The sequence below is a fragment of the Oryctolagus cuniculus genome, chromosome 4 (genome assembly GCF_051225735.1).
Source record: "Oryctolagus cuniculus isolate XC-2025 breed Fujian yellow rabbit chromosome 4, ASM5122573v1, whole genome shotgun sequence".
Classification (NCBI taxonomy): domain Eukaryota; kingdom Metazoa; phylum Chordata; class Mammalia; order Lagomorpha; family Leporidae; genus Oryctolagus; species Oryctolagus cuniculus.
This window is the reverse complement of record NC_142870.1, coordinates 175,274,659-175,287,948: the sequence shown is the minus strand read 5'-3', so window position 1 is coordinate 175,287,948 and position 13,290 is coordinate 175,274,659. Positions and strand designations below refer to the sequence as shown.

The following is a 13,290-nucleotide window of genomic DNA, read 5'->3' as shown; positions in this document are numbered from 1 at the left end:
GGGGGGTCTCGGCCACTGTCCCGCAGGTCGGGGGTCTCGGCCGCTGCCCCGCCGGTCGGGGGTCTCGGCCGCTGTCCCGCAGGTCGGGGGTCTCGGCCGCTGCCCCGCCGGTCGGGGACCAGCGCTACCTCAAGACGCCGTGCGAACCGGCAGACGCAGGGAGGGCAGCGCGCCGCCCGCCGCGGGAGCCGGCCCAGAGCCCACGCGTCCGCCGCGGCCCTCACTCCGCCGCCGACCTGCCGTGGGACCTGGAACACGCCACGCGGCCCCTCTAGCTTCTGCCCGGACCCTGTGAAGGCTGAGAGGCGCAGGTGTCAGTGTCTGCTTCGCGACAACGCGCGGCCTCGCCCCTCAGACTCTGCGGACGAACTCCTCTGCGGCTGCACCGCTCAGCGCACAGGTCCCCGCTACCTGGCGCTCCCGGCCTGCGGCCCCGGGCCCGCCGCCCGCCCGGAGGCCCCGCACCAGCGCGCCAGCGCGCGCCTCCTCGTGGACCGCCCGCCCCGCCCCCAGCCGCGGCCGCGACGACGTCACTTCCTCCGGAAGCGGGCGCGCATTCGCGCGGTTGGCGCGAAAGTCGGTTCCCAGTCTCGGCGACTTCCGGGTTCTCCTGCGTTGGCTGCGGGCTGGCGGCGCCGCCGTGTGGGGGGGTGGGGGCGTTCGCCGGGCTGGCGCCCGACCGCAGCCTCAGCCCTGCGGGCCGCGCGCCCCCCCACTCTCTGCCCCGAGGCTCCCAGGCTCCATCTGGGTGAGTGAGGGGCGGACTGAGTGCCCGGGTCCCTAACGATCCCAAGTGGGGGTCGCGAAGCCTCCCGCGGCCTTGGGAGCCCGCACTGCCCGCTCTGCTAACCGGCGGCTGGGCCTTCGGCGCTGGAGAGGCCGCGCCCTCGGGGTTCGAGAGCCAGGCCTGCCCTGGCACCTGGGATCCGGCGTGGCGGCCTGATGGGCCTGAGTGGCCTTGCTGGCGGGCTTGGGGATTTCTTTAAAATCCGTTTACCGAGGGCCCGCAGCCGCAGCTCGGCTCAGTGTGTCCTTTTAAACCAAGTGCAATTGAGGGTCTGAAGCAGAGGGTGCCGGGAGCCCTTCGTTCCGAGGCGTTAATTCACCGGCGACTGTGAGGACTGACGGTGTCATCTCTGATTTTATCCTGCTGCGGGGGTCATACAAACGTCTGGACAAGGCCGGAATGTGACCTTGCGCGTTCTTGTCAGCACAGAACATTATAAGCATTTAGCCTCATACGTAATGTGTTTTTGTTCTTGCTCATTGTTCCTTTGACAGTTCAAAAATGTCCAGAAATGACAAAGAACCGTTTTTTGTGAAGTTTTTAAAGTCTTCAGACAATTCTGAATGTTTTTCTAAAGCTCTTGAGGTAAGAATAGTGGAAAATGTCTTGTTTGCTGTGAATTCATTTTGATTTGTTGGGCTTTATGCTTAGAAGTAGATAATTTTATTTTTAATATAATTTTACTGTGACCTCCCTTAGTGTCGCTGTCTCATTGTCACATGTTTTTAAATTGTGTATCGTGTATTTTGGGAGGCTTGAAATCTGTTATAACGTTTTTCTTAAATATGACTCACTTGTAGTTCTTAGAAATTAAGTTGTTTTGTCTGCTAAACTTTAGTGGTCGTTTGTATGTTGAAAACATTCGAGTCACAATGTACTGGTCACACTTCACTATTTTGGGCTTAGTAGGTAAAAATTGTTTCGTTAGGTGCTGTATGATCGGGACGATGGGAGTGCTATGGAACCTGTCACAGAACCGGCGGCATCAGCCTGGCCTGGGAGTTTGCTAGAAGTGCAGAATTTTGGGCTTCAACCCAGACTTAGCCAGTAGAATCTGCATTCTTAACAAGATCCCCACTGCATGGGAAAGTTTCAGAAGTAATTGTAGCAGCTTTTTCCTTAAGGTTCATTCATTTAGCAAGTATTTGTTCAGTGTCCTGATCCAGTGCTTAGATAAATAAATCCGTAAACAGAGCAAACAATTATTTCTGCTATCTTAGAACTTGCATTCTAGCATGAGGGAATAAACATTATGTAGTGTGTATATATATATATATATATATTTTTAAAGATCTGTTTTTTTGGAAGTCTGTTTTACACAGAAAGGAGAGTAGAGGGAGAAGTCCTCCATTCTCTGGTTCACTCCCCAAATGTCCACAACAGCTAGAGCTGGGCCATTCCGAAGCCAGGAGCTGGGAGCTTCTTCCAGGTCTCCCATGCTGGTGCAGGGACCCAAGGACTTGGGCCATCTTCTGCTGCTTTCCCAGTCTGTAGCAGAGCTGGATTGGAAGTGGAGCAGCCAGGACGTGAACCGGCACTCAAATCAGATGCTGGTGCTGTAAGTGGCGGCTTTACCCACTATGCCACAGTGCCGGCCCCCTAGTATATGTTTGAAAGTGTTAAGTGCTATGGGAAGAGGGGGAAAAAAAAAAGCAAAACTGGTTAAGAGATTCCAGAAGATGTTTGTTGGTGGAGAAAGAAAAGGGAAGATTATGCTTTTAATAGGGTCTCATAAGGGCAGTCTTTATGGAAAGAAGGTAGTTGGGTGAACTTGAAGGAGGTAGGAGAGTTGGCCGTGTGGGTGTCTGAGGAAGAAAGTTTCAGCAGAAATAACAAACTGGGAGTTTTAATTAGAAGACTAACGTGACCTCATTTATCGTTCGGAAAGGTCATTCTAGCATGAGGACTTCAGAATTTGTTCAGAAAATAGTTGAGTGATTACTAGGTGTCAGGAAATGGTGTTAAACAAGATGAAGCTTTCATTGTTATGGGTAGAGAGAGAAAGTATATATGTGAGGGTCTTTAAAACATTCACGGGAAACTCACATTATGAAAAAAACTAAGCATATAAAAATGTTTTTTGCAACAAAGTATACTTTTATATTTCATTTTATTTATTTATTTATTTATTTATTTTGACAGGCAGAATGGACAGTGAGAGAGAGAGACAGAGAGAAAGGTCTTCCTTTGCCGTTGATTCACCCTCCAATGGCCACCACGGCCGGCGCACTGCGCTGATCCGATGGCAGGAGCCAGGTGCTTCTCCTGGTCTCCCATGCGGGTGCAGGGCCCAAGTACTTGGGCCATCCTCCACTGCACTCCCGGGGCACAGCAGAGAGCTGGACTGGAAGAGGGGCAACCAGGACAGAATCCGGTGCCCCAACCGGGACTAGAACCCGGTGTGCCGGCGCCACAGGCGGAGGATTAGCCTAGTGAGCTGCGGTGCCGGCCTATATTTTATTTTTTATTACCATGTTTAAACAGAATATGCCGGGGCCCTTGCATTTTTTAAAAAATTTATTTTCATTCTATCTGAAAGGCAGAGAGAGCTCTTCCATCTACTGGTTCACTCCCCAAATACCTGCAACTGCCTGAGCTGGACCAGTTAAAAACCAGGAGCCCAGAAGCCAAATTAGGTCTCCAGCATGGGTGGCAGCAACACAAGTATTTGAGCCATCATTTGGCACCTCTGAGGGTACACACTGCAGGAAGGTGAATCAGAAACAGAGTAGCTGAGATGAGACTTGAACCAGACACTGATCCGGAATGTGGCTGTCCCAGGTGGTACTTAACCACTTAACCACATGTTTGCCTCTATGGTTATGTTTTAATTGCATTTTTCACGAACTTTTTGAAGTCCACTTATATATGCATTATATGTGTGTGTGAGCGTGTGAGATCGCTGTTGCTTTTCTTCATGACATAGTGTAAGTGGATAGAGGAAGGATATTTTAGAAAGCGTGATCTGAGGAAGTGTGTGTAAGTAAATCTGAAGTGGGGGTGAAGACCTGGGAGAACAGTATTCCCTACTATGGGAACAAGAAGAGCAAACCTTCTAAGTGAAGTCATGTTTAGCTTGTTCCAGGCTTAGCAAGAAAGAAGAAGTTACTGTAATGAAGCAAGCAAAGATGAGGTAGGAGGAAAGGACAAGGAGCCAGATTTTATGGTCTTATAGGCCATAGTGAGAAATGTGGATTTTATTTGGACTATAACAGGAAGCCATTAAAGAACTCTGAGCATACTTACATGACCATGGTATTTTAAAAAAATTAATAGTTGCTGTGTACAGACTCATAGAATGGCAGATGCCCTAAACAGTACTCTGGCCTCAGAATCAGCTCTTAAGGCATTCAGATCTGGCTAAAAAGCCCATAAGAGTTTCTGAGGCGCGGAAAGCCAAGACACTGTGACAAAAATGACGTAAATGAAAGATCTCTGTGAGTGAGATCCCAGCGGAAAGAATGGGCCATCAAAGAAGGAGGAACCTTTCTCTGAAGGGAGGAGAGAACTTCCACTTTGAATATGGCCTTGTCTAAATAAGATCGGAGTTGGTAAACTCAACAGGCTTCCATGGCCTTGGCAGCTCATGACAAGAGCCTCAGATGATTACTGACGTCATAAATAAGAGTGTCAATTGTTAAATCAACAACAGGAGTCACTGTGCACCTGCTCCCCATGTAGGATTTCTGTCCTTAATGTGTTGTACTGTGTGAATTAACGGTAAAACTACCACTCAAACAGTATGTAAAACTACAACTCAAACAGTACTCTATACTTTGTGTGTCTGTGTGGGTGCAGTCTGTTGAAATCTTTATTAGTATATACCAAGTTGATCTTCTGTATATAAAGATAATTGAAAATGAAAAAAGATAGTTGCTGTGTAGAGAATAGATTTAGGGCAAGGGAAGAGGGAGACCCTTTGAAGGCTTCTGTGGAGATCTAAGTGAGAGAGAATGGTAGCTTTCAATAGAGAAAAGGCTGGATTGGTGGTGAATGTTGAAGAGAGTTGAGAAGACTTAAATACAGAGAAATAATTTTAGGTATGTTCTTACTTTGTTTTTCTTTCAGTCAATGAAAGAATTTCAATCAGAAGAATATCTTCAGGTTATTACAGAGGAAGAGGCGTTGAAGATAAAAGAGAATGATAGATCACTTTATATCTGTGACCCTTTCAGTGGTATTGTCTTTGATCACCTTAAAAAGGTTTGTTAACTTACAGTGTGTTCTTAGTCTGTTTTTTGGTTTACTTTTGCTTCAGGGGATATAAATTTACTGATCATTAAGTATTATGCAAATTATAAATACATTGGGATTCTTTTGGTTTAGGGAGAACAGAATAAAATTTTTTAAAGATAATATATTACAGTAGGATTTTATTGTATGTAGTTTCTGTATTTTAGGGGGTTGTAACTCTACTTTGTGTAAGTGAACCTGTAATAATGAAGCATTTTAGTGATAGAGTTGACTGTACATACATTCAGTTTGATTGCAGGATATTTCAGAGAGAAATAATAAGGGAAAGACCTCAACATAGTGCATGGTAACTTAAGTCTTTCCTGTTGTACATGGAGCTTTAGTGTCTGTATCTTGGATAGGGTCTGAGAAATTGTATCCTAGAAGGAAACATTTTGGAGATCAGTATTATAGATATACCAGTAAGCCATCTTTTTGTTGATTCCAGAGTCTACTGACTCATTTTTTCTTTCTTTCTTTCTTTTTTTTGGGGGACAGGCAGATTTAGACAGTGAGAGAGAGACAGAGAGAAAGGTCTTCCTTCCGTTGGTTCACCCCCCCCAAAATGGCCGCTACGGCAATGCGCTGATCCAAAGCCAGGAGCCAGATGCTTCCTCCTGGTCTCCCATGCGGGTGCAGGGCCCAAGCACTTGGGCCATCCTCCACTGCCCTCCCGGGCCACAGCAGAGAGCTGGACTGGAAGAGGAGCAACCGGGACAGAATCTGGTGCCCCAACCGGGACTAGACCCCGGTGTGCCGGCGCCACAGGTGGAGGATTAGCCTAGAGAGCTGTGGCGCTGGCCTCATTTTTTCTTAATATCTGGAAAAGAGAGAAGCATTGAAATAAAAGTAAACTGGCTTTAATTTCATCCAGGTTACAAAGAAGTGATTCTTGGTGTAAGAAGAAGAAAACATAGAAGTAAAGATAGATGCAATATCTGTGAAGTCTGCATCTACCTTGCCAAGGTTATTGGTGATCTTGACTTCCTCCTGGAAATATAATTGCTTGCCAGAATTAATAGCATCTAAAAAGTCATTGTCTTCTAGCTGATCAAAAAGATAGTGATAATCTTTATCTGTCAATATTTAAATAAGTCATGCAGTGGTAACTGGCAGCTGTGGGCTTTTTAGTCTGACTTAAGTATGTTGATGTTGAGCGTCACCTTTTGTAACTATCAATGAAAATGAGAAGTCATATTTTTGTGTTCAACCTGCAATATCTTAGAAGTCCCTGTAGATCTTTCTTGGAAAAACATTGAGATGCAGTATTTAAAGCTCAAATGTGGAAATTGCCTCTGATTTTTGGTGATGTGATGGATGTTTTGGGGGGGTTACTTTTGTAGAGTCCTTTTTTTTTTTTTTATTTATTTGGAAAGAGTTACAGAGAGAAAGGGAGAAACCACGAGAGAGAGCATCCATCTGCTCGTTCACTCCCCAGATAGCCACAACAGCCAGCTCTGGGCTAGGCTGAAGCCAGGAGCTTCATCCTGGTCTCCCATGTTTGTGGCAGAGGCCCAAACACTTGGGCCGTCTTCCACTGCTTTTTCCAGGACATTAGCAGGGTGCAGGATCACAAGTGGAACAATTGGTACACCAACCAGTGCCCAGATGGGATGCCAGTGTCACAGGCAGTAGTGTTCCCCACTACACCACAACTCTGGCTCCAGCGTAAGGGTCTTCTGCTTTCAAACTGTTTCATTGGTGGGGTGCTCTGTACATGAGAGTATTTCCTGATTGATATAGCGTAAGATACTTCATTAAGATCATGTTGATTCCAGAGATGAAAGTTTTGAGGCGTTCTAGGAGCTTATTTGATAGTGTAAATTGTTTCATTTGCTTTTGGGTGTGCATGTGTAATGTACAGTGTGTCTGAGAAATTATAATGATTGTTACTTTTTTCTTAGAATAATTGTTCCATTTTTCTGCAGTACTCATCAACTCAGTAAAGAATTGGTAAACAGTACAAAGTGTAATTTTGTAAGACTGGTGGTCTTTTCCTTGCTAATTTTCCAAAATACTTTCTTTTTTGTAGCTTGGTTGCAGAATTGTTGGTCCTCAAGTGGTCATATTTTGTATGCAACACCAGCGATGTGTCCCAAGGGCTGAACATCCAGTTTATAATATGGTTATGTCTGATGTAACTATATCTTGTACAAGCCTGGAAAAAGATAAAAGGGTAGGTGTTAGGAATATCATGATCTGTTTATTATCATACTTAACTTTTCAGTGTAGAAGATACTTTGAAAGACCTTAAACTTAATTTTCATATTTTTAAGAGTTCAACATACAACAGTATAGTATACCTTTTTTCTTAATAAATTGTATATAGTAGAATTCATATTAAGAGTTTTTATGTTTCCCTTCAAAACTGTTTTCCTTCCACAGTTAATAAATCACATTTTCCCACATTAGATGGATTGCCTTAAAAAAATTCTTAGAGCTGTATAAATATATTGATACATAATTTGTATTTTAAAAATATTTATATTTTTAAACTATAAAAAATTGAGCATCCGTAATCTGAAATCTGAAATACCCCAAAATCCCCAATTTTACTGACAAGACACCACAAGTAGAAAATTCCACACTTCACCTCATTTAACAAGTCACAGTTAAAACACAGGTGCACTAAAATTATTGTTTAAAATTACCTTCAGGCTGTATGTATGAAGTGTATATGAAACACCCATCCCCAAGATGTCTCATTTTGTATCTGCAAATATTTCAAAATCTGAAACCAGAAGCACTTCTATACTCACTCTGTATATGTATAGTGTATATGAATATAATCTTTATTACAGAAACAACATAGTTTAATAAACTCAAATAGTTGCGTAAATACAGGAAAGTAATTCATATTTATCTTACTATTTTCTTTTTGGGGCTGCAGGATGAAGTTCATAAATATGCACAAATGATGGGCGGACGAGTATTCAGAGACCTTAATATATCAGTAACTCATCTTATTGCAGGAGAAGTTGGCAGCAAAAAATACTTAGTTGCTGCAAACCTAAAGAAACCTATTTTGCTTCCCTCTTGGATAGAAGCACTTTGGGAGAAGTCACAAGAGAAGTAAGAGATCTTTTCTAGATTGGAAAAAGGGTGCATACTCTGGGTTTTCATAGGGGGAGCTTTATTATATCCCCTTTGGATTAGTTATTCAGAGAGAAAATTGGGGCTTATTGAATGAAAACAGAAGAGCAAAATCTATAAGCTCTTATTATCAAGTGTAAATTGACAGGTTGAATGGAGTATGGGTTTAGCATTAGGTACAAGGTAAGAAATCTTTTGATAATAAAGTTAGTTTTTACTACTAAATGCTCCTAAAATAATTGAGAAAATCCATTTGGCAACTCTGTAGCTCTTATGTTGCATTATCCTTAAACACCATTCCTGGATGTTAAGATGGAAAATAAATAGCCATTTTGGCAATGTATACCCCTTAAAAAGGGTATATGTAAAACTGAATATGAACATATGTAAGCTATCAGCTGAGATGTGATCATTTAATAAATGTTAATTGAGCGCATTTTGTGAACCTGGCCCATGTGTTTGATACAAGTGTTGAAAAATATACTGCTTTGACCAACAAAGGCTTAATGTTAATGAAATACATATTTTTTTCCCTTGAAACAGTTTTTATTTGAGGTTGTATCTGAAACAATATATTAGAGACTTGGTATTGAGCTGAGTGTCAGTTCAGGACACTGAATTGAGGAAAAGCAGTAGTGGGATTTCTGTTGATTGTCATTACTCTGTAAATTTAAAATTACCTGGCATACTTCATATGATCATTTGTATTTCTTTCTACCATTTGTTTTTCCCAGTAAAATAGCTAGATATACTGATATAAACATGGAAGAATTCAAGTGTCCTATTTTTCTTGGTTGCATAATCTGTGTGACTGGCTTGTGTGGCTTAGACAGGAAGACAGTTCAACAACTGACGGTTAAGCATGGAGGCCAGTACATGGGACAATTGAAAATGAATGAATGTACACACCTCATTGTTCAAGAACCAAAAGGTAAAACTGTGTTTCACAAATGGACAGATGGCAAGCTTTTCTCTAGTATGTAACGTTTAAAACTATTGCTTCTGACATATTCTTAACCTAGTTTAATATTTTTTTCCCTAAAATCTTGAAAAGATAGTTTGGGTACAGTTTGAGAAAAGATTATATAACCATCTTAGTGTTTCTCCAGGTCATTGATTAAATACAAATAAAACTAAAAGTTTTAAACCTCTTATGATATTTTGTTAAAAAGAAAGAAAAACCACTTCTACAGTTGTCAGGTACTTAAAAGAAGTTTGGGTGAATGACAAGAAAACTGAGAGGTCAAGCCAAATGACACTTCTTTTAATGACTAAAAAACTGACTTTATTTTTAATTGAGTGAATCAACCTGACTGAATGAACTAGAAGTTTTTTTGTTTTTTACTGTGCATGTTTATGGGCTACAATGTGAGAATTTGGTACATGTACAATATATAATCAAATCAAGGTAGCTAACATTTCCATCTTCTTAGACATTGATTCTTTGTGTTGGGATCCTTCAAAATTGTTGCAGTCACCCCACTGCTGTAGACTAGCACTACTCTTCCTCTATCTGCATTCTGATGCCTGTCTGTTCTCCCTCACTCCCTGCCCTTCACAGCCTCCACTGACCTCTGTTCTGCTCTCTTGTTAGAAAATCAGTGTCTGGGCCGGCGCCGCGGCTCACTAGGCTAATCCTCTGCCTGTGGCACCGGCACCCCGGGTTCTAGTCCCGGTCGGGGCGCCGGATTCTGTCCCGGTTGCCCCTCTTCCAGTCCAGCTCTCTGCTGTGGCCCGGGAAGGCAGGGAGGATGGCCCAAGTGCTTGGGCCCTGTACCCCATGGGAGACCAGGATAAGTACCTGGCTCCTGCCATCAGATCAGCGCAGTGCGCAGGCCGCGGCAGCCATTGGAGGGTGAACGAATGGCAAAGGAAGACCTTTCTCTCTGTCTCTCTCTCTCACTGTCCACTCTGCCTGTCAAAAAAAAAAAAAAAAAAAAAAAAATCAGTGTCTTTAGCATCTACATTACATGAGAACAAGCAATGCTTGTCTTTCTGTCCTGGCTTATTTTACTTAGCATAATGTCCTCTAGTTCCATCTGTGTTGCAGCAAATTGACTAGAAGTTTAAATTGAAGATACACCTTGCAGAACATGAGGCAGTAAAATAAAAAAAATTACTCCAAATATGAATTCTTTAAACTTTTGGCATTCTATAATCTTTGTATCTCTTTTGCAGAATATTTTTTACCAGTACTCATTTTTTTTTAAGTTTTATTTATTTTTTGGAATTTAGAGTTACATAGAGAGGGCAAGACAGAAAGAGAGAGATCTTCCATCAGCTGGTTTACTCCCCAGATGGCCACAACTGCCAGCACTGGGCCAGGCAGGAGCCAGGAGCTTCATCCAGGTCTCCCACATGGATGGCAGGAGCCCAAGCAGTTGGACCACCTTCCACTGCTTTTCCCTGGCCATTGGTGTTGGATTGGAAGTGGGGCAGCTGGGACGTGAACCAGCCCATATGGGATGTCTGCGTCACAGTCTGTGGCTTTTACCTGCTGTGGCATAGTAGGTTAAGACTCCGCCTGCGGCGCTGTCATCCCAGATAGGTGCCGATTTGAGTCCCAGCTGCTCCATTTCTGATGCGGCTCCCTGTTAATTGGAAAGCAGTAGAAGATGGCCTTTGTTTTCACATGGGAGACCTACTTCAGATCAGCCCCACTCTGGCCATTCTAGCCATTTGGGGAATGAACCAAAGGATGGAAGATCTCTCTCTCTGTCTCTCGCTCTCTGCCTTTGCCTCTCTGTAACTTTGCCTTTCAAATAAATAAATAAAAATGTTTAAAAAAAAAGATAAACTCATACAGCTGTGTATTTAACACATAGAAAGTACAATTAGATTAGATAATAACCTAAAATGTTACTTTTTATTACACTATGTAGTATACTTTTTAAAAGTAAGGGTGGTTGATGTTGTTTCAGGTAGGTTTATTAAGTAACCTATAATTGGATCTTTATGTAACACAGATTTTAATGGTTTGCATTTCTCTGTCTTAATGAACATGATAGGTCAAAAATACGAATGTGCTAAGAGATGGAATGTACACTGTGTGTCCACACAATGGTTTTTTGACAGTATTGAGAAAGGTTTTTGTCAGGATGAATCTATATACAAGATGGAACCTAAACCAGAAGCAAAAACTGTACCTGATACTTCAACTCCTACTGGCCAGAGCAACACAATTGATAGTAAGTCTCATTGAGGTTAAAAATTAATTCTGTATAATTGTATAAAACATTAGTTCAAAATTGTTCCTGGTATTTATTTTTAGAATGAATGATTGCATTCTTTCATCCCATGAAGTAATGTAAGAGATAATCGAATTAAGAACACTAATGGATGGAGACTTAAAGATTACTTTTTTAAAACTTTACTGGCATGCTCATATTGATGCATTGTCTTTATTAACTCACAGCAGTTGGTATAGATCATTGATATTTGTATAGAAATTAAAATAATTTCTATTTTGGAGTTGCTGTATTACCAAAATATTATAAAGTTTTTTTTCACATGTAAGTGTCTTGGACTACGATAGCAACTTCAGGTTTTTTATGGGAATAAGCCACTATTAAGAAAATGTCTTTTATATATTTGCCTTTAGCACCATGAGCCTGCTTTCAGTTCTCTTTTCATACTTGGCCACCAGGATTTCAGTGGAAACCTGAATTTTACTTTGGAAATTATTTATAGCCTTTTGCAGGAAAAGTTAATCCATAAGAAAATGTGTGATTCCAATTATTTTATCTCCAAAAACTTTTTCTTTACATGTAGATCGCACTCTTTCAGATGTCAGCCATATTTCCAACATAAACTCAAGTTGCATAAATGAATCAATATATAATTCAATTTTCAATAGCAAGTTGGAGCCTACCCTTGAAAATCTAGAAAATCTGGACATCAGTGCATTTCACGCACCAGAAGATTTATTAGATGGTTGTCGGGTATGTCTTTATTGTGTAATAAATGCAGTAGGAGATAACGTTTGGTAGTGCTTCCCAGCCTGACTCTGGACACCTTCTCAGTGGCACTTGCTCCTTTTGTATGTAAACCTTTCACACAGGCCTAGAAGCTGTGCTCAGTAAATGTTGCTGTGCCTTGGGTTGAGAGCCATTCAGCCTGGGATGTGCCATTCTGCCTGTTGTCCTTCAAAGTTCATTCAGCCCTTCTCTGAATCTTGCAGTTATATTCATCTTGCTATCCACTTTTTTCTAAAAGATGTGTTTATTTGAAGTCAGAGTAAGACCTGCTGTGCATCCCCAGATGACCCCAACAGCCAGGGTTGGGCAAGACCGAAGCCAGGTGCCAGTAGCTTCTTCTGGGTCTCCCATGTGGGAAGCAAGGGCCCAAGCACTTGGACTATCTTCCACTGCCTTTCCCAGGCCATTAGAAGAGAGCTGAACCAGAAGCGGAGCAGCCGGGACATGAACCAGTGCCCATATGGGATGCCAGTATTGCAAGCAGAGGCTTTTCCCATTAGGCCTCAATACCAGCCCCTCTACTCTAAGAGTATTTAGTTTCTAATGGGTTTTCAGTTATGATTTATTGTTTACAATGTATTAGACATTGTGCTAATTATTTCAGAAAGTTCATGGAAAATGGAATTAAAGGGTAAGTTAATTTGGTGCAAAATGTGAAATCCATGTCCTTGAAGGGGCTTCAAAAATTGATGAAAAATTTATATTATATGAAAAAACTAATGTATTGATTGCAATGTTTGCACCAAAATAAACTTATTTTTTAATTCTCTTTTCTGTAAACTTTTTGAGAACTTCATATAATGTTAATTTATGTGATCTTACTTAATTCTTGTGAACAATTCTAAAATGGATATTATGACACCAGGAGTTAGAGAATTAAAATTCTTGTTCAGAGTCACATAGACATTAAGTGGAGGAGTCACACAGACAGACATTAAGAGGCTGTAATCTACCACAAATCTGTATTCCTAACTATTAGAGCTACTACTTTGGTTAGTATCTCTTTTATAACAAGGGCTTATTGTTTTTTCTTTGAGAGAGAGAAACAGAGCTTCCATCTGTTGGTTCACTCCCCAAATGCCTGCAGTGGCCAGGGTTGGGCGGGGCCGAGGCTCGGAGCCAGGAACCCAGTCTAGATCTCCCATGGGAGTGGCAAGGCCCCGACTACTTGAGCCATCATGTGCTGCTTCCCAGAGGCTG

General features: G+C 42.1%; 1 protein-coding gene across 3 annotated transcripts in view; it reads left to right on the top strand.

Annotated features, from left to right (window-relative positions):
• Positions 1-553: 553 nt before the first annotated feature.
• TOPBP1 (DNA topoisomerase II binding protein 1) overlaps positions 554-13,290 on the top strand; it is a 75,962-nt gene continuing 63,225 nt past the window's right edge. The window contains exons 1-8 of one of the 3 annotated variants that reach the window (XR_016232961.1): positions 554-748; positions 1,282-1,372; positions 4,856-4,990; positions 7,053-7,196; positions 7,911-8,092; positions 8,848-9,044; positions 11,122-11,301; positions 11,885-12,054. Coding sequence is in view for 2 of the 3 variants with exons in the window: in XM_008249226.5 (XP_008247448.4) it covers positions 1,289-1,372; positions 4,856-4,990; positions 7,053-7,196; positions 7,911-8,092; positions 8,848-9,044; positions 11,122-11,301; positions 11,885-12,054 (1,092 nt within the window). In the remaining variant the exon portion in view is untranslated. The remainder of the gene's footprint in view (positions 749-1,281; positions 1,373-4,855; positions 4,991-7,052; positions 7,197-7,910; positions 8,093-8,847; positions 9,045-11,121; positions 11,302-11,884; positions 12,055-13,290) is intronic. The other 2 variants (XM_008249226.5, XM_089331378.1) reach the window with 2 other exon arrangements.